The sequence below is a fragment of the Cavia porcellus genome, unplaced genomic scaffold (genome assembly GCF_034190915.1).
Source record: "Cavia porcellus strain 051 isolate PalLab524CR breed Dunkin Hartley unplaced genomic scaffold, mCavPor4.1 scaffold_14, whole genome shotgun sequence".
Classification (NCBI taxonomy): Eukaryota; Metazoa; Chordata; class Mammalia; order Rodentia; family Caviidae; genus Cavia; species Cavia porcellus.
This window is the reverse complement of record NW_026947497.1, coordinates 72,073,752-72,098,816: the sequence shown is the minus strand read 5'-3', so window position 1 is coordinate 72,098,816 and position 25,065 is coordinate 72,073,752. Positions and strand designations below refer to the sequence as shown.

The 25,065-nt window shown below is 33.7% G+C and overlaps 1 protein-coding gene across 2 annotated transcripts in view; it reads right to left on the bottom strand.

Moving 5' to 3' along the window:
- The window catches only part of Ostn (osteocrin), a 79,886-nt gene extending 57,311 nt beyond the window's left edge, over window positions 1-22,575 (bottom strand). Inside the window, exons 1-3 of one of the 2 annotated variants that reach the window (XM_063260509.1) lie at window positions 22,452-22,575; window positions 19,757-19,799; window positions 7,720-7,841 (exon numbers count right to left, since the gene is read on the bottom strand). In XM_063260509.1, the coding sequence (XP_063116579.1) occupies window positions 7,720-7,728 (9 nt within the window). In that variant the 5' untranslated portion in view covers window positions 7,729-7,841; window positions 19,757-19,799; window positions 22,452-22,575. The remainder of the gene's footprint in view (window positions 1-7,719; window positions 7,842-19,756; window positions 19,800-22,451) is intronic. The other variant, XM_063260510.1, reaches the window with a different exon arrangement.
- Between the last annotated feature and the right edge of the window lie 2,490 nt (window positions 22,576-25,065).

Here is a 25,065-nt window from a genome sequence, read left to right as displayed (position 1 = left end):
AAAGAATTCATAATTCAATCCCAACTATTAAAAAAAACCTTTAATATCAGAAAAGAGTCCTCACTGCGAACTGCACTGTTACATTAAATTATTAAATTATTAAATGTGTGCTAGGCTAGTAAATCACCACAGTAACACAGTGAGCTGTGTTCTATTATATTGGAATAGAGAAATAGCTGCCCAGAGGTCCTTTTTGGTTTAGATGCCTGATGCCCAGGTATCAATCTTCGATAGAGAAATGTGTTGTGTCAAGGTGGTAACAAGTGTCATAATGAAATGAAATTTCATTATGCAGTAAGTTGTCATCATATGAAATGGCAGGAATTAATGAAGACAATATTTCTTTTAATTTTTTTTATCTTTTTATTGGTACTGGGGATCTAACTCATGACTGCCTGCTTGCAAGGCAGGTGCTTATGCTGCTGAGCTAAATCCTCAGCCCTTGTTTCTTTTAATTTGGTACTTAAAATTAAATCTGATTATATTAATTGTTAGGTTTTTATATAATTTGTGCTGTATTCTTTTTTATCTAGCTTACTCCTTTTCTTTCTCTTAGAGACATACTAATGTTTTTAGTCTTTGTACACATTTTATTGACTTTGTGCCCCAAATTAAGTATTTAGCCAAGGCACCATGTTGCCTTTTAACAGATGCAGAATTTTTACATCCTACGTATTTCTACAGAATTGGTCTTTTGGCTGCCAGCCCTGTATTACTTAGGCGTGTCCCACATGTTTTCCTTTTGTAGATTTGAAACAAGACATTGGTCAGAACAATGATTCCATGATACCTGTGAACTGTTGGTGGACCAGGATTGTTGTAACTAGAATCAAGAAAAGGGACACTCACTAGATTTCCAATTCCTCACGTGTGAAATAAGATGTATAACTTAGCTGTTTCCATGGTTCAAGTCTCTTTGATTTCCTAAGCTAAGTAACTGCTTATTTGAGGATATGCCTACAGTGACAATGCTATTGTGAATTGCAATTCTACAAACATTACCCTAGAATTTTTGTGTACTAATCATAAGAAGTCACTGTTTAGGATAAAAGGTCTGTACGGGAGCCAGATGTGGTGGCCACGCCTGTAATTCCAGCACTCAGGAGGCTGAAGCAGGAGACCAACCTGGGCTACAAAGTGAGCTCAAGAGTGAGCTCAAAGTGAACTGCAGAGTGAGACCTTGTCTCAAAAAGACTAAATAAATAAAATGAAAATTAAAAAAAGAATCTATTAGGGAAAACGCTGTTTAACCATAAGAACAGTTAATTTTTAAAAAGGTGGATTTCAATGTGATTGGTGATATAGACCTGGTACACATTTTAAACATGATTCGAAAGATTTATCTTCTGTCGTATTAGTTTAGTTTCCAGAGATTCTCAGTGGTGACACATCTGACCCTGCCATTATATCTGTACACACATGCTTTTTTGAAACAAAGGTGCATTTTATCATTCACAGACCAAGGTTAGAAGACCCACATTAGTATAAAAATAAATTAATTCTAGTAACTTTTCTTTTAATGTCTTGGATTCACACTCTCTTTCAGCTTCCAAGGTTGTTTAAAAAAATGAAACTATAAATCAATTTCAGGTTTAAAATGACCTTTAGCTGAAATTATCACCATGAACTGTTTCCTTGAATAGAAATCACACCTGCCAAGCCTTGTTCCTCTCTATTTCTCAGAATATACAAAAAAGATTTCTCCCCTTCACACTGAGACTTTGTTTCAGCATTTTCACTGATCTTGTTACCTGAAATAAACCCTCAGGTATACAACTGCCAAGTTACTAAAATTCACTGACCTACCAAAGTGAAGAATAAAAACATACCTCTAATTGAAATGTAAACTTTCATCCAAAATGTAATTATAAAGCTGAGTATGGTAACATGAAGTTACACATAAAATTAATGTTTAGCCTTGTGCAGACAGAAGTAACAAATGCAAGCTACGATAATAAAAATAGAACTATCTCAGTCCACACTATTTGCAGCTTCATCAAGGGTTTCCTGAGCAGTGCTAAAGTACTTCCCCTTGCTTTTATTCTTTTGCACATGTTTAAAATCTGACATGAAATAATACCCAAAATATACTACATTATTGCTGTAAGAAAATTAACTTCAATATTGATGTAATGCACAAAATGAAGTGAAAAAAAACACCTACAACAATGAGCATTAAAGTTTATCATTGAATTAAAACAATTTATTTAATTCAAATTTAAAAGGATGAATCTAGTTAGTTTTGCAGTATTAAAGTCTTTAAAATACCTCTTAAAGATTCAGATTTCAGTAAGCAACAGAATTTTCAAGAAAATATATTCCTGAACTATTTTACTAATGGATCCTTTGACATAAAAATATTAAATAATCATGATTTCTTTCATTAAATAAAATACTATATTTGGTTATGATTGTCAGATCTACATAGCTTTGTGAGCTACAATTGCTGTAAACTATAGGATGTTATCTGGAAATAAAATATAGAATGGACTGTTTTATTCCATAATTCCAAACATGAAATTTAGAATAGATCCCTATTATTGGTAAAGATGAAGATGACAATAATTGCTAAGCTTTATTTAGTAGCTACTCAAGACCTGCATTCTTATAATCATATTACATTCTGCTAATCAGGAACACAGACAATATTATTTCATTTAATGTTCACCATAATTATAAGAGGCTGGTACTGATATTATTAGAGGTAATCCAGCTTAGTAGAGGCAGAGGTGAGATTTAAGACTGATGTCTGCAGAGCCCACGTTTCTATCTCTACATGTTGTATATAGCTCTGAAATGTCAGATAGTCACCTTACCTTTTTACTTGAAATTCTGTATCTCAAGCTGAAGGCTTTGCCCATGTACAGTATGGCAGCTGTACTACTAAGCTATGTCCCCCGTCCTGAATTACTCTCTTCTCCTTGGCACAAATTACCTAGAATTAGATATCTATCTTTGTATTACTTTATTTTCTAGAAACCCTTTGTTAGTGTGCCAAAAGATATTCAGGACAATTCAGAGGGTGTCTACAGAAGACGACATGCTAACTACACACAGATATAAAATTTCATTTTTGTTTAGTGAAGAAGTTGGAGGGGTCAATCTGGATCAACACCTGATACCTCAACCCCAGGAATTAATAATTCCAAGGAGAAAGCTCTTTATGTGACTGGGGATTTAAAATACAAGAGCTGTTAACATATTTAACTACCGTGAAATAAGCATCCATTAGGAATGCTTTACTACTTTGCTCTTTATTTATTTGTATTTGTGGTTTCTCATATAAAAGAAGCCATTGATATTTAGGCTTGTGTACACTAATAAAAAAAGAAACGCTTCTTTATATTCAATACCTATACCTTTATAAACAGCAAGCAGATTCATTAAACTCAGTCTTTTTACTTGACCTAAAAATACTGATTTGAATGTGAGATATTAATTTACATGCTTCAGTTCAAGAACATTAAAGGCCAATTGAAACGTGAATAACCTTATATCCTTTTTGTTCTCTTCATTTGATTAGGCCGTCTTCAAACAATTGCTTTCATTTTTCTTTCAAAAATTTCCGTTTCTTTTTTATAACAATCTTTCTTGAATGACAGAGAAAAATCTTGGTTCTTCAAAAGCTTTCTTCAACTAACTACGTATTTGTTACAAGAAGACATCTGCTTTCAGTGACTCTGCTAAGTGAAAGATTTTCCCTAATACACAGGGAGGGTACTGAGGTCCAGAGGGTGTAGTGTGTTCACTTCACAGCTAAGTTTTTCATGTCTTCTGTCAGAAAGGGATAAATGTTCCGTCAGGTTTTTTGACCTACAGAATTCCTAACCTGGCTCTGGATGGCTGCTGAAGATATTTCAAAGTAGGCAACCCCCAGGTCACTTTCTTTTTGTCTATTATTTTTTTCTTTAGTTCTTTTTGTTTTGTACATCAGATGTTTTTTGGCTGGCTGGTACTAGTCATCCTACTATTTGGTTTGATTTTGATTTTAATTTTGCAGTTGCCATTAGATCTTAACTGTGGTGCATTACTTAAGGTATCTGTCTTATGTTTTTAAGCTATTAAGACAACTTTCCACTTTTGAACTCTACTTTGGTCCTGGGAAATAGAGTTTAAATCACACTGAATCCTAATTATACTCTATCTGATGAAGGAACAGAAAACATTTTCTTTCTTTTGCTGAGATGAAATTGGCTAAGTGAGAAACCGTAGTTGGAAAGAGAGTATGCACAAAAATTGAGTGAAAACGATTCACTCACTCAATTTCAACATCTCAACAGTGGTGTGATATTTGATTTGTGTTAAGGTAATGGAAATTTTCCCCATAATTGAACTGATGTTTTGTTTTTGTTTTCCAAGATCAGTGGCCTGTTCTTGAAGTTTCACCTATAAGCTCTTGTAGGTATTTGCTGAAGTAGATTTAGCTATGTAATTATTTTCTTAAAGATAATAGAACAGTAGCTCCTATTGGAGAGTACATTGCTTATTTATTGTCTTGATTTTAGGATTATACAACAGGTTAAAAATCCATCAAATGGTTCAATCTCCTTTCATATTCTGGTGTGTTCGTTTGCTACATTTCAGTTCTTTTTGACTAGATTAGCATTCATGTTTTCCCCAGTATCCTACTTTGGCACACACACACACACACACACACACACACACACACAGGATATTTGGGTAATATTTCCATTTAAGAGACATTTCATTCAATGTTTACTTTGTAAGGCTGCTGACTTTTAGCAATTTATGTAAATCAAATTTAAGCACAATATGAATTCAATAAACAATGACCACCATCACAGTTTAATATTTAATTGAACCTTGTAAAACACAGTAAAGTTCTGGGGTCGTCAATAATTCTTCAGTGGAGGATTTTGGCACAAAGTGAAATGTTCTGCTTCAAATTACATATCCCATAAAGCACAAGGATTGTCTTGAAGTTCAACAAAGTTTTTAATTCTCTCTCACTCTGATACTTCACACGAGGCAAAATACCAGGCACACTCCCAGGAAGAGAAAGGAATGTTTGAAGGTTCAGATAAGAGTGCGCAGTGGTGTCAGTGGAGATGTGGTTGGAAGAGGTCCTGACAGCCGAGGTTTCTAGAGCTCTTTAAATACAGCAGCAAATTGTTTTCCTTGATTGTGTATCTATTAATATCTTCTGTGTCAGCCACAGGAGGAGAAAAATAGATTGAATTAACTATTTGAACCAAAACTATTATAACAAAAAATATGAAGGGTTTTAAGATGTGTAGTAGTTCTGTGCCTCTGTGTTGTAACATTATCAGAGGGAGACTTGCTAGAGTAAGATGCAAAGGGCAAGCTCCAACCAGCAAAGAGAAAGACACACCTTCTTCCTGCCATTACATCACATCCTGGCTCCACCCCTATGTGGGTGGAGCACTGACACCATCAATCCAAGCACTATACAGTGAACCATCACAAATGAACAATACAAACTCAGGAGGCCTGGGGGACACAAACATAAACCATGACAGCAGGTTCAGTCGTTTAGCAAATTACTATTTTTCTCATCTGTGTTCCACAAGTACGCTAAACAGGAAAGGTATAGAGAGCAGACATGGCACTCCTGCCCTTCAATAGGGCATTTTCAGTGAAGGTGTAGAAAAACAGGCACATTATTATAACTTTGCAAATACTTCAGTTGAGAGGAAGTCCTTTCTTGGAGACCAAAGGAAGCAGATAAAGAAAATGGTAGCTTGAGGTCAGATTTGAAGGTTATGTGAAAATAATAATGGTGAATAAATGTAGAAATTCTATGTGTAAAGGCCTTCCTGAATGAAAATACATTTTTTTTTAGAACTGAGGATTACATTTGGGCCAGAAAGTAAAGTGATTGGAGACATACTCAATCTTAGGAATAGAAAAACAAAACAAAAATTTAAAAACTGCTTTAATCAGTAGCAAAATGGGTGACTCATATTTAAGATAAAGCATATATAAGGTATAGCTCTCCTCCTGCGTCCAGATTTAACACCTACTTGTCCGATGTCTATTATAGATATTTTTTCTCAACCACATGTTATAGAAATTTTTTTAAACCAGTTAAAGTTAATAATCATGACTTGTTTATTTTCACTGAGCTATTAAATATACCCTATTCTAAAGTAAGGAGATTAGAGAAGTGTGAGCTATATATAGTCAGAAAGACTAAAAACCTCAGTAACTAGAACAGACTTCTGCTTGTTGGCATAGGTACCCTGGAGGATGTCCTCGCCTCACATTACTGACATGTCAGGATTTTTAACAGATGTTATTAAGATACCACAGTAACGCAGAGATGTATGTAAGCTGAGAGCATAATCACTATGAGGACTGAAGCCTGATGATTGGACTGTGTTGAAATTACTCCAACGTCCCTCTAATTTGTCACATGACTTAATGTTTAGCTCTGTTATATGGTTTTAAAATTTGGGTTCTCAATGATTTTTTTTCTTTTTCTTTTCACAGAGTGGATAATGATTTGTAAACTGATTCTTCATGTTCCTAAACCACTGAGCATTTTAAAAATTAGTTTCCATGAAATAGAAGAGGTTTCAAAGGAAGTCTTGGCTCAAGGAGCTTCTGTTTGGGGACTTTGACTGCCAGAAGAACTAGTCAAAGAAAAATGGTGATTTCTAAATTATTCTATTTTTACTTTGATATCCTCCCTGTAACTCTGCAATTTTCTCCATCAGTTCCCTCCTGTTTATCCTCAAGATATGTTACTATTAGCAACTGTTCTACTGGCTCTTCCTGTTCCATCAGTGATCAAATCTTAAGGTGCAAGTGGAAAACTTTGCAAGTATAATAGTCTAAATAAATACTTCCATGAATAGTAATGGTAATAATCTTTGGCATTCTTTTTCAACAAGTTAATTCATGAAAATCAGCTGAAAAACTATTTGACTACTTAGCATAAAATAAACCAAAATGAATATGAACATGACATTGGATTTCCTTTAATTCTTGTTATTTCACTTCCTTTTCATGCACATCTGAATCATAAACATTAACTGAATGCTCATTTTGTGGAAGACAAAAAAATTCTACTCTTGACTGAGGATTTAGATCAGCAGCATATAGCCAGCCTGGCGAATGCAAGGTTGTGAGTTCTATCCCTGGTATCAAAAAAAGAAACAAAGAAAAAATTCTACTTTGGAGAAATTTATCAATTAAAGAAACACGTGAAAAGATAATTCATTATAAGAATTCATGATGAGATGTTAAATTCTCATGTTTTGAAGGTAGAAAATTTTATTTTTCTAGTTTAGGGGTTCACAGATTTCAACATCAATAGAAACTAAAGAATTCCTAGAAATTCATGGAAGTCTAGAGATTCAACAGTTGAGAGTCATCTGGAATTTCTTTGAATTCGAGACCAAAAAGCTTTATGGGAGACAATTCCAAGTGGCAGAATGGATGACATGTTCAGAACTAGGGGTCCATATCTCAGGCAGAGTGGGAAACTAGTAGTTAGCTCCCCACTTGAAAATGTGCTTAGGTTCTAAGGTGAGAAGAGAAGCAAAGGTTTGAATGTTAAAATATCTGTTAAACATGTGTAAGGTACATGGCAATTGGACAGCTCATGGGAGTAGTAAACCCAGAAGCCCTAGAGGCAGCAATCCCCAGAAATGGTGCCTGAGTGGAATTGAGGGAAGATGCCACGCTTTTGCATTATGAGCACTTCTAACAAGAGTGTAGGCATCGTCTTACCCTTTGCATAGGCACCAGCAATTTTGGCCTGGGCACTGAGAGCGTTGGCTGCTTTGGCAGTGTTTCTGTGGCTTGGTGGTGATTTTAGCAACTTCAGCAGCAAGCAATCTTTTTCCATTTATCTGGAGCAGTAGAGAAAAAAAATGGATGATAGTGCATGACCACTGAGAAGCATTATACTGTGTCTGCATGCATGATACCCTTTGCAAACATCAAAAACTGCATTGGAAGATTTTGAAGGAGCCTGGAAATATTTAAAATAAGAGGCAAACAAAACAGAATTATTTGTCACTATTTCCCACTTTTATTTTCTTTCAGATAATTTTTTTCTGTACAGAGTAATGAACTAGAATTGCACAATATCCATTCACAACATCCTTCTATCTTACTCTTCTCTATTTTCTTAACACTATCTTACTATCACCTTAGATACATAGCAGTGAACCTGTCCATCACAAATTAAACCCCTTTCAAAAATGCCTATATGAAATCTAATCTTATGAAGTAAATGTTAGTAGAAATCATTTTAAAAAATAATACTATATATATATATATATATATATATATATATATATATATATTCTGTAGCTTCTTCTTCCACAAATGTGTACTGTTTCTCAAGCCCATATGTACGCGTTTGTGCCCTGCTTTAGGGTACCGGTGTTGGATCTTGTGGTTCTTGGTACAAGAATGTAAATTTTCATTCATAAAACACCAGGAGTGAAACTGCAAGGAAATGGGGAAGAAAGAAGCCTCTTCTCTTCTGGTTGATCTATTATTTTTATGATTCAGTGGTGGAACTTGGCTCCATCTTTAGATCAGGCTTTCTCAGAACAAATTGTTTCCAACTAGATCAGCTCTTCAAAAGATCAGCTCTGACCTGTCCATTCTCTGCAGTAATAGGCCCCTTCCACAGGCCGATGCTAGGCTGAACTCTCTGATATATTTTCTGGCCATGGGCAGACTTGTGTGTTCTTGTGGGTGTCATGCTGTGCCGTACCAGTGAAGTCTGAACTTCAGCCTCGAAAGGGTGTTCTTGAAAATCCTTTGATTGATTGTTATATGCTCTTTGAGAGATAATAGCTACATTTTTTTGCACTGTTACCTCTAGACTGTGTAAGAGTTCTTTTTCATTTCCTTTGTAGTTACTTAGATTGTATAGTTTATAATTCCTACATTAAACTTTGTCCATGTACATAAACATTATGGTGTTTCATCTGGTAATTAGATTCTCATGAAAATATTTCATTTTCTATTATGATATTCAAAGTAATATGTGACTATTCAAATAAATAGCATCATAGATAAAATAATATCTTCCTTTTTATATAATAAAAATCCATTGTGTCTTTTTTACAATTTGGATATCTAGCAACTCAGAGGACCCAATACACAGTGTATTGTTGAAAACCTTACACCAGGTTTGGCAAAATCTCTCTATAAATAGCCCCGTGGTAAGTAGCTTAGATTGTATGGATCACACAGTCTCTTTGGCGGTATTCAGTTCTGCTAAAGCAGCCAAAGGCAATACAACAAAGTACAGGAGAGGTTATGCTTCAGGAAAATTTTATTTGCAAAAATATGATCTGACTGGATTTATCTTTAAGGATGTAGACTGCAGACTGATGCTTTCAATAATAATTTCCATATAAAGGCTCTTAATAAAATATGACAAATACAATTGGTGAAATGTATTAATCTTATTTTAAAACCAACAAAGATTACAAAAACATAAAGACTTGAGTAGACCTTCAAGTTTACCCATAGGGCATAATGTCAATTTTGTCATAAAGGCACATTATTGTGAGTGCACAGTACTAAAGTTCGTTCTTTAGAATATTTCTATTGATGAATTAGTAACTTAAATTTAATTTTATGAGTTTTAGTATATTAAACAATGAGTACTTAACAGGAAAATTATTTTAAGATAGTGTCTAACTTTTAACATTTATTGTGTGTTTATAAAACCGTATCAAAATTTCTAATATTAATTACTTTGGTGTACAAAGTCTAAAAGAGAACAACAGAAATAAATCCCTATATAGCTACACTGAAAACATCAATAGAACTCTTCAAAGAAATAATCTTTACTTCAATTATCACACCAAAGGCAGTTTTCACACATGACAACAGCACATTTATACAAGTATCTCATAATCAATGTGTTTTGCTTTCCTAGCGATGTTGTAGAATGTAACTGATGTCTCATTGGTCTTGCTGTTTTGTCAAAAAGTTCTTATTATATTATACAATGTGTAGTTAACAGAAACATAACATATCAATAAAGTATTAAATTCTTAATATGCATTACACATTTAGAATAAATGTCAATCTTTTCACACCAACTGCATACTTCCTTACAAAACCTAAAGATAGCGTCAGAAATACATTCCTATATGAACTACATGAAAATAGCATGACTTCAACAACAAAAATAATATTTGTTTCAATTGTCACGAGATGGTCCTCCCCCAGGATAACTGCATGTTTCGTGCACACAGATCCCCTACACTGACAAGCCCGTGTGCTAACTTTCTTTTCCTGTGTGGCAGGCCATTCTTATCCCCTCTCTTGGTTTCCTGTTTTGTCAGGAGGTTCTTACCTCCTGTATTGTAAAATGTACACTTATCAGGATAATTAGATATCAATAAAAATATAAAATGCATAATGGTATTTGTGAGGTGATCTTTGCGTTAAGGGAGAGTACAGATATTGGTAGATGTAGTCTAGCTTTTGTATGTACTTTTAGTAACACTAAGTGAAAATCCCTTGTTATATGTTTCTTTAGTTTTAATAGAAATGCTAAAAGTTGTATTCTAAACTATTTTGTTTAGTAATTTTTCATGAATTTTCCATGTGTTTTTGAAAGGATGTATTTTCTACAGATGTTGGACGTAATATTCTGTATATATTTCAATTGGGTCAGGTTTCTAGTCATATTGTTCATATTTTTGCTATAGTTATGATTTTCTTTTTTCTCTTGTGTCTCTCAGTTCATGAATAAACTGTATTAAAATATCTTCTTTGTGTGTCTATCTCTTTTTCATGCTTCTGTTATTTTTCCTCTAATATTTTTGAAATGTTAGGCTTAAACAAATGTGTACTTAAAATCATAATTCTACATAATCCTGGTAGAATAAACTTTTACCCCTGATGCATGTCTTTACTTCAAGTACTCATGGTCTGTATTAAATTTTATTTTTATACTAACAGAATGTAAGATTTTTATTTTAGTTAATGCTTATATTTTTCATTTTTCCAAACTTTAACCTCAATTGCTGAACTTTTATAACTTAGACTTTCTTGCAAATTGTGTATAATTTTTATTTAGTTATATTTTTCCTTCAATCTGAGAATTTAGTCTGACTGTGTTATATTCATATTGATATATTTAAATAATAATGGGCCACCAGGGATTTAGCATTATAGATTCTGGAATGTTTTTTCTTTAGATCTGCACAAGGCCAAATCCTACTTATCCTTTAACTTTCATGTCTTATCTGAAAAGTGTCTGTTATAGTTTGTGTCTTAATGTCCCCCCAAAGCCTCATGCAGTCATGGGTGCAGGCTTCTAGAGTTTGTAACTGACTCATGGTCCAATGCTGGGAAAAAGGCTGTGTGAGTGCTATACCCACCCTAGGGTGGGTAGCCTACATACAATATAAGGGACAGAAAAAGTCTTTTTGCTTGTTCCTCTCTTTTGCTTTTGTTACTTTTGCTATTTTTCATCATCATGAAAGCTTGCCCCTGTGCTATGCCACTCTGCCTTGAAGCCAGCTGATTATGGACTGAAATCTTCACAAACTGTGAGCTGAATAAACCTTTCCTTCTTTTACTTTAGATGTCAATTATTTTGTTTTAGCAACACTAGGAAAGTAAACAATATAGAATTTAGAATTTGGTATCAGAGAAGTGGGATTCTTGATGTGACTATATACCTGATTGTATCATTCAAATCTTTGTGAATGGCTTGTGGGAAGAATTTGGAAAGGTTCTGAGATATCGCCTGGAAGATTAGAACTGGAACCTTTGACTATTGTGTACAGAAAATTCTGGTCAGACTTCAGATGACCAGAGGCTGATAGAAATCCTGCCAGTAAAGACCTGGTTTAGGAGGTTTCAGCTGGAAAGAAGGACTGTGTTGGTTGTTGGAGTCCAGAGGATGTGTGTCATGGCCTGGCAAAAGGTTGTCTGCATTTTGCTCATGTCCAAAGACTGCCTGAGACTAAGATTAAGAGCAGTGGGCTAATTAAACTGCTAGTAAAAATTTTAAGACAGTAGAATGTTGAGGTAGTAGCATGACTATTGTTGTGGGTTTTTAGTCAGATCTGTGTTGAAAATCAAGACGAAAGAGGCCAGTAGAAGGGTTTATGATGTGAATTTAGCCAGAAAGGAAGTCCCAGTAAGGGTATGAACTGCAATGATAGAGCTGAGGAGATCATTGTGAGATGAAACAGGAGAATATAAAAGCTGACCTGAGAACATCACAAGAAGCAACAAGTCTCCATCTTTTGCAGCCTCAAAATTGCAAAAGTGAAAGGTTGCTTTGAGAAGAAAGCCATGCAACAGCCACCATGTTCCAGAATGGTGGCTAGCAAACAAGCTAAACCGCAATGCTTTAGAGAGTATAGGTTTCAGTACCTAGGAAAGTTAAGTATATAAATATAAATCTCCAAAGCATATATTGTTTACATTGTTTTTTGAATAATCAAATACCCTATTTATTATACATATCATATACATAATACAGAGAAATATCACCCCATTGGTCACAAAAATTGCACATAACAGCGTAACTTCCATATTATGTAATCTGTGGGACATGGGAAAGTGACATCGGAAGCAAGCAACTAAGATCTAACTACAGTTCTGATTGGAGATATCAAATGGTACATGCATAAACTGATACAGGGGATGTTGACTAAATTAATTTATATCATACATAATACACTATATATAAATGCATATTATACATATATGAAAATTTTATGTAGGAAACTGATGCGTTGTCATGAAGGAATAGTATCTGTTGAAAATTCTTAAGCAGAGGGGAGCAGTAGTCCATCAAGTGATTTGTAAAGATTACACAAGTGCATGGAAGATAAATTAGAAGAAGAATATCTTGAATATAGTAAAACTCTTTATAAGTTCTTTAGAAAGCTGATTTTAGATGAAAAGTTAAGGACGAGCTAGGCTGGTGAAATTAGGGACACATAGGGGATTGAAGAGGGAAATGTAAGAAATGAAATGATAGGATTGGACAACTAATTGCTGCAGTGCATTCTTGGTGTCACTTTCATTCCTACCCTTCTATAGCATACTTCGCTAAGGAGGCTGGCTACAGCTAGAATAAGCTCTCTTTCTCAGGATTATATCTTTCACAGGAGGCCCAGATCCAATGACTAATTATCCTGGGGCAGTAACTGTTTGTTAAGGAACAGCCATAGAATGAGCTGAATTGCATCTTAATTTTTTACCACCTGTCCTACTTCTTTCTCATTCTTTTCTCAACTATTGAATCCAACAATGCTCTATAATAAATTCCTCTATGCTAATTTCGACTTCAGAGTTAGTATCAAAGGAGCCCAAATCTATGATCAGTGGTTAGGGGTGGGGTAGTGAAGTGGGAATAATACAACAGGCTGTGAATTGTGAATAATACAACAGGCTGTGAATGTTATGTGAATTCTTTTGCAAATGAGAAAAGTTAAGAAAAGATACCATGGCATACTATTTCCTTTTAGTACGAGGCCAAAAATCCAGTTCACTATTGAGAAAGTGTACTACTGCATTCTCTGCTGGTCTTGAAACTAGTTAAAAATGTTTCTGTAGCCCCCAAATTCAATCAGCTAAGAGGGACTAAGAAAACATTTCAATTCACTTGAAATGAATACAAGAAAGAATGCATCTCAAAATAAGTGTCTCTGGATGTGCAAGCATTACAGTACAGTAATTTGGTGCAGTCTTTTAAGGTTATGAGCATATTTTCCATGTAAGCCTCAATTAAAAACATCTGCACTTATTACTGATACAATAGAAAGTCTCATGTAATACTTGGCATGAAAGGATTGACTGCCCTAGGAGCAAGCAGAGAAGAGCTTCTTCAGGTGTTTCTTTGGATCTCCTTGGCAGAGAAATCAGTCCATCCTTGCTGCACCATGAACTGCCTGGTCAGAAAATTTTTACTGAAAAGAAAACTATCTCAGTCAGTCATAACTCATTTTTTGTTGACCAGAAACTGGACCACAGACTCAATTTTCTAAACAAGGAAAAATAAAATAGACCTGTGGCTGAGAATGCTTCAAGTGTTTAAAATGCTATTTTCAGGATTTTTGTTGTTGTTTTGTTTTGTTTTGGTTCAGAAGATATTAGATACCTAATGTATAAATTGAGATTATAGATCGAACTGAAGCTCAATCAACACATAATAAATACTTTATGCTCTTGCTTGTGAAAAACATTGAGTTGGACCATGTGCTCACCATTTTTGAAACTAAAAGCTCTGAGAAAGATGGCATAGCTTCAGTTTGCCCCCACAGAGCCTCTGTTTACATTTATTTACCATGACTTTGGTGAGCAAAGCACACACCCTGAGCTGTAGCAGCTGGTTCCTTTGTTTTCTAGCATTAGATTGATTTTGACCAATGAAGGGAAATTCCTGGAGATTTGGTGAGAACAAAGGATATTTTCAGGGTTTTCTCTCCAGCCCATCTTTTTTCTTTATTTAAGGAAAAAGAAAAAAAAAAAAGGGATAAGGGTACAAGTAATACAGAATTTCAAAAGAAAAAACAGTAAGAAATCACTAGTTAAGAGATTACATATTGTCATCTTAGAAATACTTGTTCAAGTTACAGGATTAAAGCATACAGAGTGGACGGACATTCAGTGAGACTGCAAACAGTTGTGTTCAATGATCCAACAAAAACCCAGCAATATGGTCATCTATCTTAACACACCTAAACACACTTGCATTTGTATCCTTTAGAGCACTGTTTTTCCCTTTTTTTTTTTTTTACAAAAACATTTACAAATTTGGGTTTTATTACTCCCATAGTTCTTAATACTTTTTTTTGAAAGAGAATGAAACCAAACATGACAAAATAAAGCAGTCAGTCAAAACAAAGGATGGACAAAGCACATGACGTAAAAACAGAATACAAGGTAATCAATAATGGTTACCAAAATGCGTATTGCTACCTTAAAAAGAATTGCCTATATCATTAGGTATAATAAAATTAAACAAAACAGTACAGAACAAGACCAATAAAACCTAAACACTTTGCATGTTATCAGATCATAGCGATATGAAATTAGAAATTAATGATAAAAGATACTGCAAAAATCCCGCAAACACGTGGAAATTGAATAACACACTCTTGAGTAATCAGTGGGTCACAGGAGAAATTAAAGAAGAAATTAAACAATACCTACAAGAAAATGAAAATACAAATACAACTTTCCGGAATCTGTGGGATGCAATGAAATCTGTCCTCAGAGAAAAAATTATTGCACTAAGCTCCCACATCAGGAATACAGAAAAATATAAATAAATAACCTAATGCTACACCTCAAACATCTAGAAAAAGAAGAGCAAGTCAAGCCCAAAGCCAAAAGAAGAGAGAAAATTATAAAAATCAGAGCAGAAATCAATGCAATAGAGACTAAGAAAACAATCCATAGAATCAAAGAATCAAAGAGTTAGTTCTTTGAAAGAATAAATAAAATTGATAAGCCTCTACCCAACCTTATTTTAAAAAGGGATGAAAAAGCTCAGATTCATGCAATAAGATATGAAAAAGGTGAAATCACTACAGACTCTATAGAAATACAGAAGATCATCAACACCTATTTCGAAAGTTACTCTCAAAAGTTTGATAACACAGAAGAAATAGACAGATTCCTAGAAACATATGAAGTACCAAAGCTAGGTCAAGAGTATGTAAAATTGCTGAATAACCCAACTTCTACTAATGAAAATGAAATTAAGTCCTACCTACAAAGAAGAGCCCAGGCCCAGACAGAGTCAACGCAAGTATTGTATCTTGTTGGATTTTATTATATGTGATAATATAAACAAAAACTTTTGTAGACAGGGAGATTATACAGAAACCATTGTTCATTTTCTGTTAGTTGATTCTAAATACCCTGTAATACTGTCATTCTCTCGAACGGTTTTACATTGTCTTGATATGTTTGATGCTACAGTATACGAAGTTATACCCAAAGATTTTAAGGGAAGAGACACTATGGTAACTACTATCATGTCGAGATTATCTTGTGGTGAAACACTATTTTGCTTAAATGGCTATGTTTTGACCTGTGCTGTTTTGTTGTTATGCCCTCTTTTTTTTAATCTCAATCTCCTTTTTATTATCTACTTTTTCATTTTTATCCTTTTAATTAAGGGAAAAATAAATAAAAAATAGCAGGATATATTATAGTGACCCACTTTGATTTCCTGTTAACTTGATTTGAAACTCTGTATTGCTCTCACCATCTTGTTTTGATTGATTTTCCTCTATTCTGTTATGCTTGATAGTACCAAGTTTGAAAGTATAGGCAACAACTATGAAGACAGTAAGATTCATTGTGATGCCCATTCTGGTTGACTATTATCTTCTTTTGAAGTCCTCTAATGTTTCCAATGTTTTGGTTTTATTGGTCTTATTCTTTACTGTTTTGTTCAATTTTATTATAACTGATGATATAGGTAATTCTTTTTAAGATAACAAGAGGCATTATGGTAACCATTGTTGATCACCTTGTATTTTGTTTTTACATCATGTATTATGTCCATCCTTTTGATTTGACTGACTCTGTCCTGGTATGTCACACTTGGTTTTACTTTCTTCAAAAAAAAAAAAAAGTAATAAGAACTGTGGGAGCAGTGAAACCCAATATGTGTAATTGTCATTGTACGGAAGAAGGGAGGGGAGAGTTCTCTGGGGGATATAACTGCATGTATGTTTGGGTGTGTAGGATGGATAACCATATTACTGAGTTTTGTTGGATTATTGAACAAAACTGTTTGCAGTCTCACTGTTTGAAGGTCCCCTCTATATGCTTTAATTTTGTAACTTCAACAACTATTTCTAAGATGACAATATGTAATTAACTAGTGATTTCCTACTGTTTATTTTTTCTGAAATTCTGTATAACTTGTACCCTTTTTCTTTTTTCTTTTTTCTCCTTAAATAAAATTAAAGAAAAAAGAAGAAATACAAAGACCTAATTCCAACACTCCTCAAACTCTTCAATGAAATTGAAAGGGAAGCAATCCTTCCTAAGTCATTCCTAAAAGCAAATATTCGTTTAGTACCAAAACCTGAGAAAGACCCAACTAAAAAAGAGAACTACAGACCAAGCTCCCTAATGAACACAGATGCAAAAATCCTCAATAAAATATTGGCCAATAAAACGCAACAAATAATCAAGAAGATTATACACCATGACCAAGTGGGGTTCATCCCAGGCATGCAGAGATGGTTCAACATACATAAATCAATAAATGTAATCCACCATATCAATAAATGCTGATAATAGGTTACCAACTTTTATTCATAAAATGAGAAAGTGTTAGAATCCTAATGCACAGTATGCTGAGTACAGCTAGTAACACTGTATTGTACACTTACTTTTCAAGATAGAATTCACAGAACTAATTGTCTACCCATGTTTTTTTCTTTAAATACCAGAGCAAACCCCAAACTGTGGACCAGAACAAATATGTAAAAATTAGAAGATAAGTTTGACCTAATTCTAAGTTTGAATGATCAAAATTCATTTCTATAAGATAATTTACCTTCTAAACATTTGCCTATTTCAAAGTTTCATTCAATATGATTTAAAATTAGTAAGCATGCCTAGACTTAGAAATATCATTTCAAGATAATTCATGATTATTCAATTTACTCTCCAACATTAATTATAAGTGAATGATTACTAAGTGTCCAGCATTGGCAGTGTACAGGAAACATAGCTATGATCACTGTTAGCTTAAATCCTTTTTCTTTCATAATTTACAGATGAAAGATGTAAATATGCAATGCTTTAATATGAATAGACAGTGAAGATCATGGAAGATTTATAAAAAAGAGACAAAGCTAGGGATAAGCCTGGGAAGTTTTACATTTTTTGTGTGTGCACACTAAGAATTGAATTGAGGGTTTCACATTGATCTACATCTCTAATCTTTTTTACTTTTTATTTTGATAAAGAGCATCTTGCTAAATTCCTGTTTTTCTCAGTTTTTGCCTCCAACGTGTGATCCTCTTGCCTCAGCCTTCTAGAGTGCTGGGACCACTAACATGCGATGCGAACCAACTAATATTGGTATTTTAAAAATATAAATGAATTAGTGGTAGGTAGGCATGATGGGTCACCCCCTCCCATATCAGGCCCAATACTTTTCACTTTGGGAGACTGAGACAGGAGGATTTTGAGTTGCAGTCTTACCCAGCCTACTGAGGGAAAACCCTAATCGAAACAAAACAAAATGAAACAAAACAAAACATAAACAAACAGGGTTGGGACTGTGGCTCTGCAGGTATGATCTTTAGTACCACAAAAAGGGAGATAAAGTAAGACCAGTACAAGAGGGTCACAAGTCTAAGACCCGCCTACTTAGTTTAGCTCAGTGACCAATGGAGGAGTGCCCTACTGAGTTTGGTCCCAGTAAACACACACACACACACACACACACACACACACACACACACACACACACACACACACACTGTTAATAAGTGAGACTTATCCAAGGTAATGTCATGCTGTATTTGAAACCTGAAGACTCAAGCTCAAGTATTTGCGGGAAGAGCTTTTTGTACAGGGCATAGTGGGTTGTGTTTGACAAGGTGCCTTGAGTGAGTGGAAGGAAAAGTGACTATGGGAGCAACTGGGATGCCCTGATGTCACCGAGACATGCAAGGACCAGATCAAGCGAGGCTTGGACTACCTGTTTAGAACTGGAATCCACTCTCAGTGTAACTAGAAGCATTGTAACTGGAAGCATGAGAGGATCTTACAAGTTGTATGATTTTTTTTCCAGAAAGATCAATTCGTTGCTGCAGGGATGAAGTCGGAGTGCCAGGCAAGAGGGTGATATAGACCATACACTTACCAGCTGAAAGTTTATAATCAAACCAAATTGAACCACATAATTGCCTTAACTAGATGCTCCTATTGTGTTCTAACTCTACTTAAACTACTGGTAGAGCATACTTTGGTGTGATCTGCCCATATCTCTCAATTCTATGTAAAAGCATTTAAAATTTTTATATTAGGGTGTTTGCCTAGAGCAGTGGTGTCCTTCCTCAGCACCCCTAAATAGACTGAATGCTCTGAACTAAAGCATAGACTAAGGTAGTCAAGCATACAGCACCAGAGTTACATACTTTAACTGAAAATTCCAGATTTGCTACTGAGCAGCTACTCTTGCAAGCAATTTGGTTTGCAAACAAAGGTGTTTAGCAAAATTTTGCTGCTGTTGGCAGACTCCAGACCAGGAGACAAATACAACCACAGTCATTTTCCCCACACAAACACAAACCCAAGCATCTTCCCCCAAAGAGTAAAACACATTAAATTCTTAAACCAAGTCACCACTGCAACTGTGAGCTTACTTGAATACTCCTAGCTTGTTTTATGAATGGACTTAATAGTACTCACTTACCTCTGAGGTTGCTTTAAGGATTAATAGAATGATCTGTGAAAGGACTTTAAGGAAGAATTTGATGCACAATAAATGTGCAGTAAACACTGATTTTATTTTTGACCACTGACACTTTTTTTTTACATATTAGTCTTTTCTTAGCTCTAGTTGTTTCTCTGATTTATATTTGCTTGTAGAAAGGTAGGTTGAAAGAATGAGTTACCTGGTATGAAGTAAAAGAATAATTTAAAAAGGATAATAACAAAAATATTAGCAATAATTTTTCAAAAATACCTTCTCCAACATTAAATTTGATAATATACAAATTTATTTCCTTCATTAAAATGCACACACACACACACACACACACACACACACACTTACCTGAGCAATAGTTTTGTTCCAAATACTTCATCAGTTGGGTGAGCTAGGAGAAAGAGAAAGAGAAAGGAAAAGGAAAAACACATTTGAAATTTGTTCTCTGAGCTCTGTAAAGTAATATGCAAATGATATGTAAATCACTGCCATTTAGGTACCAATTATAATTTGATGTGTCAAATGAAGTTCAGTACTTTTGGTGATGAATGTTTTCATTAGTAAAAAATAATTCACGTAAAAATAAAGAAATTTGAAAAAACATAAATATATTTTCTTTCTTCCTTTTGTACCTTACTATTATTTAAAAACTCCAGGTGCTTTTGAGGCACTATTTTGAGAAGTTCTTTTTTTCTCTCTCATGCAACATTTTCTTAAGATGTAATATTCTGTCAAAATTTCTATGAAGGCTTGTATTTTGAGTTACAGAAACTTTTTTTAGGTTTATTGTCTTCAGAATTATAGCCATAAAAATAGCCTAAAAACATTTTTTTAAATGATAGGAACAGGTTAAATTTGTTATAACCTCTTACCATTTATGATTGTTTATTTATTAAGTCATACAAAGACGAAATAACATACTGACTTATACTTTTCAACAGATTAAAAATCTTTCATGGCATTTACTTTAGTAAATCCTTTTGTATTTCAAGCCCTTGCTATAGAAATATAATTTAGAATGAATCTAACTTCGAGTAAATTTGAATCCAAGTCAAACAGGATGATCTATGGTGGAAGTGAATGTTCTAAAATGAACATTTAATTTTTTTCATTCAAAAATATTTTTAAAACTTTGATTAACATATTGCATAAAATAGCACAAACTATAATGCAAAAGTATAATAAAATAAACTGAAAGACTCATTAAATTGAAAGACTCAATGAGGAAGTCATTTGTTACAAATTTCCTTCTGTCATTTCTATCTTTTCACTGCATGGTTATGGTAGGTTAGACTGGCTAATTAAATTTTTATGAATATTTCAGCACAACTATTTGATTTCTCTCTTTTCAAGTTATTTTCCTTTCATGATTAAGAATTGTTCTTTGGCTGGGCTTAGTGGTACACATCTGTAATCCCCACACTTGAGAAGCTGTGGCAGGAGGATCACTGTGAATTCCAGCCCAGCCTAGGTTACACAGTGAGTTCAAGGCCACCCAGCATTACATAGTGACATTTCATCTAAAAAAATCATCTTTTAAAAACAATTTTATTAGAGTTCAAGTGATTAATTGCTTTTTAATGAGAAGCTACTTTCTCTTAGGAGTTTTACATGCACAATTTATGTCTTTATCCAGCCCTTATTTGGGTAAAAAGAAAATTTGTCTCATTTTATAGTTAGTATAACAGAACTGGAGATTAAAACTTTGCAATCCTGGACATTAACATATTTATGTGTAGTTAGATATTTAAGTCTGTGGTGAAATTGAAAGAGTATTGAACAGAAGAAGTTGCACTCTAATCTTAGCTCTGAGTATATATCTGTAATCATATTAGCAATCCCCTTCCCTTCAGGTCTAGTTGTCACATACGAAAATCAGGTGTGGATCAGATGATACCTGAACCCTATCTTTTGTTAGTTTTTGTATCTAGGAGCTATACTGCATGAATTCAAGAAGAAAATAAAAACCTTGTTCCTATCTTGTTGTTAGTTTTTGTACCTAGGAGCTATACTGCACGAATTCAAGAAGAAAATAAAAATCTTGTCTTTTTTCTTGAGAACTCAGTGGTCATGGTTTTCACATGTGTGTACAAGATTTCAAGTTAGCAGGCAACTGGTGGAACACTAAACACCATGTTTTAACTATCAAGCTGAAATGATGAGATTTTCCTGGAATAAAGTCTACATAAATAAATTTCCAAAACACTCTATGGGATTCTAATCTGCTGTCTATAAATTATTATACAGACCCAACTCTTTAACAGTCCAAGTTATTTTTACAAGTCGAGTTGACATTCAAAAGTATGTCATACCTTCATGCTAGTCAGCTCAGTGGACAGTTGCATGCACAAGATCACTTTAAACTTTTTTTGTTCACTATTAATACATCAAAACCCTTGCAAATGAAATGGAACACTTGACATTGCAAACCAATTTAGAAATCTTTGAATATAATGAAGATATAAAAGTTAAATGGGCTTCTCATAAAAGCATTTCCAAGGTTGATATGTTCTTCTGGCATTTAGAGACCTATCCTATAAAATGACAAACAAAACTGATTAGGCATGAAGGACTGTTATGAGTCGAGCTCCAGCCCAAAGTGTTCTAGCTAATTGAAGAACAAGAAGAGAGCAACTTCTCTGCTGTTTCTAAAATTACATCTGTATTGTCTGCACACTTATGCAGGATCTGTGACTTGTGTCTGGTGCAATCATTTCAAAGTCACCCGAGGGGAACAGGACACAGTGAGTACTATTCCAGGTACTTTTCTGGCCTCTTAAATGTAGGACAGAATGACAATAAGGTGAAACAAATATAGAACAGCCTAATTACCGGCCTCTTTTCCAAGAGAATTTCCAGTTCATGTTGTTCTAGATGACAAAATTACTACACTCTCAAAAAAAAAAGTTTGCCTTAAATTTGAGTATTAGAATGGCTCTAGGCAAAGGATATTTGAAAATTACTTAAATTGACAATATTTATAAGGATAGCATGATGTGTTCAAAGTTAAGCACTATGTTCAATAAGCAGAGAAATGACTCACTTTTGTCTTGCTTTGATGAAGCCTTGGATACTTAGGAGTGACTGCTCAAGACCTGCACAGACGTGATAAATTATGTGGTATGTCTCTGCCCTTTCTCTCAGCCCGGGTCCTAACACTTGTAGGTCACTGGATGCTCTCTGAATCATTGTTTGGATGGAAACTATATATCCAAATTTGGACTCAGCCAGCCACTCTGCTACTCATTCTCCAAGTTTCTTATTTAGGTCTTTACAGACAAAATGAATTTTCAACAAATAGGGGCTCAATACAAATGTCTCATAAAATCTATTTGTCTTCACTGTGAGGTAAGGAAACTCTAAGTCTAAATAAAACCATTGTTTACATAAAATGCTGAAAAATATTGTAAAAGACAGTATTAACAGTAACCTGCAGTTAAGATATAAATGGTCTAAAGCATTAATTTAGGTTGGGGGAGAAGAAGGAGAAAAGTTAAATTGAGCTAAAATTTGTTTTGCATGTCAAATGCTTTATATCCGTGGTGGCATTAAATATAGTCATTGAAAGTTTGAAAAGATATGAAAATTGAAAATCATCAGGGGCACAAAAGTTAGAAAATACCAAATTCTAAGCAATACATGAGAGAAAACAATAAGCATCACAAATCTCTCATATCCCAACAAGATTTATTATATAATTCGTTGAAAAAATGATAGAAATTTGATCAACAGTAAGTACTACAAATATATAAGGTTTGATCATTCTATTTAAAAGGTAGACCCGAAGAACAGGGCAAAATAAAGCTAATAGATAAAAAATAACAAAGGCAATTTTAAAAATTAAAGAACCCTTAAATTTTTAAACCTCAAAAATGAGTTGAGGTACCACATGCTTAACAAATACTAAAATTTTCTAATACAAAAGAGATATATATCAAATAGAGAGAATATTTTTAGTATGTACTTGGGAAATATTATTTCAAAATATATTACTCTTTCAATTATTTTTAAAATATATTATTTAGAGATTCTAAACTTTGTCTAGAGTTTCTTTTATGTGTGAGAGAATAATTTTTACATCAAATGATCTCGGGAAATATTTTTTCAGAATACATTACTTTTTCAATTATTTTAAAAATATATTATTTAGTGATTTTGAATGTGTATGAGACTTTGTCTAGAGTCTCTTGTATGTGTGACTGAATAATTTTGACATCAAATTCTTTATAAAGAGATAAGTTTTCATCTATATTTCATATTCTAGAAGAGTTTACATAACAAGGGAAATATTTGGTTCTGTCAATCAAAGCATCTTTGAACACATTTTCCTGCTAATTCTACAGTATTGAATTCTCAATTTTACAATTCTTTCTTGTATAAAAATTATCCTCATATATAATAATTAATACAGGTTATTTAATTCTATCTATCATAAATATATATATATACATATATATATATACATATATACATACATATATGAAACATATATATATATGTTTCATTCTTTTTTTTGAGACAGGGCTTCTTCATATAGTTCATAAGGAACATGAACTCATTCTGTAGCCCAAGCTGGCCTCAACACTCACAGTGGCCCTCCTGCCTCAGCCTCCTAAGTACTAGGATTATAGGGATGCACCAGTACACCTATGTTAGAGTAAAACTTTGGGCTGATGCTTTATTTCCCATCTATTTAAATAGATCCCCAAATGTTTCCCAACTATTTTAAAAAGCAAATAGTAAATACCTCATATTAGAGATATGAAAAGATAGTCATTTATGCATCATCATTCTGAGTTTTACCTGCCAATTTTGGGATTTTTAATTTTGCATCAGTAATATATGAAATCTTTGCTTAGGAGGCATTTGATCCATGAAACTGAATTTATGCCTTTTGAATGTAAAATGTATCTTTTATTGCTATTTCTCTTATGGATCACTTAATGAATGCAATTTTTAGTTCTGTACTTTGGTTACATATAAGTATTGAAATCTGCAAGTGTTTCAAAATTGCTATCATGTGAACCTCTTCATTTTGTTTTTAATTTTTCTTTTTTTGCATTTGTTTCTCTTTAAAATTTTTATTTTTGTTGGTATGTGCTTGCAGTGTGTAATGACTACGAGTCGCATAACACATCTTGATTCTGATTTCACATTTATATTCTGATACTGTAGCATGGCATTTCTTACATATTAGGTAATTAATATTTTTTACTTTGAACTCTAAGTTGATGAAGCATAGAATCCAGGTCTGATTTTGAATTTGCTGAATACTTCTGAATATACTTCATAATTAATAATGCATAAAACTTATAACTTTAGACACTCATACATCATGATTTTACAGAAGGGAAAGATGAGTTGAGATGCCATATTAATCCTTGATCTTGAAGGCCTCCTGTATGACTCTCAATATTTGTGGTGTTATTACCTTAAATTTTTATGCTTTTGACTACTGTTAGTGTTACTGTTTACTTAAGTCTTCTCATTTATTGAAGTGTTACTACTATGGGCAATCCCCTAAGAGGAAGTCAGGAAGTCAGTATCATGAACTATTTGTGAGAGTTTCAGATTCAGCACAGCGTGGCTTCAAATGTATGGCTGTTATACTAAGATGACGAAAAATTAAAATAATTGATTAAAAGGTAATTTGCAAA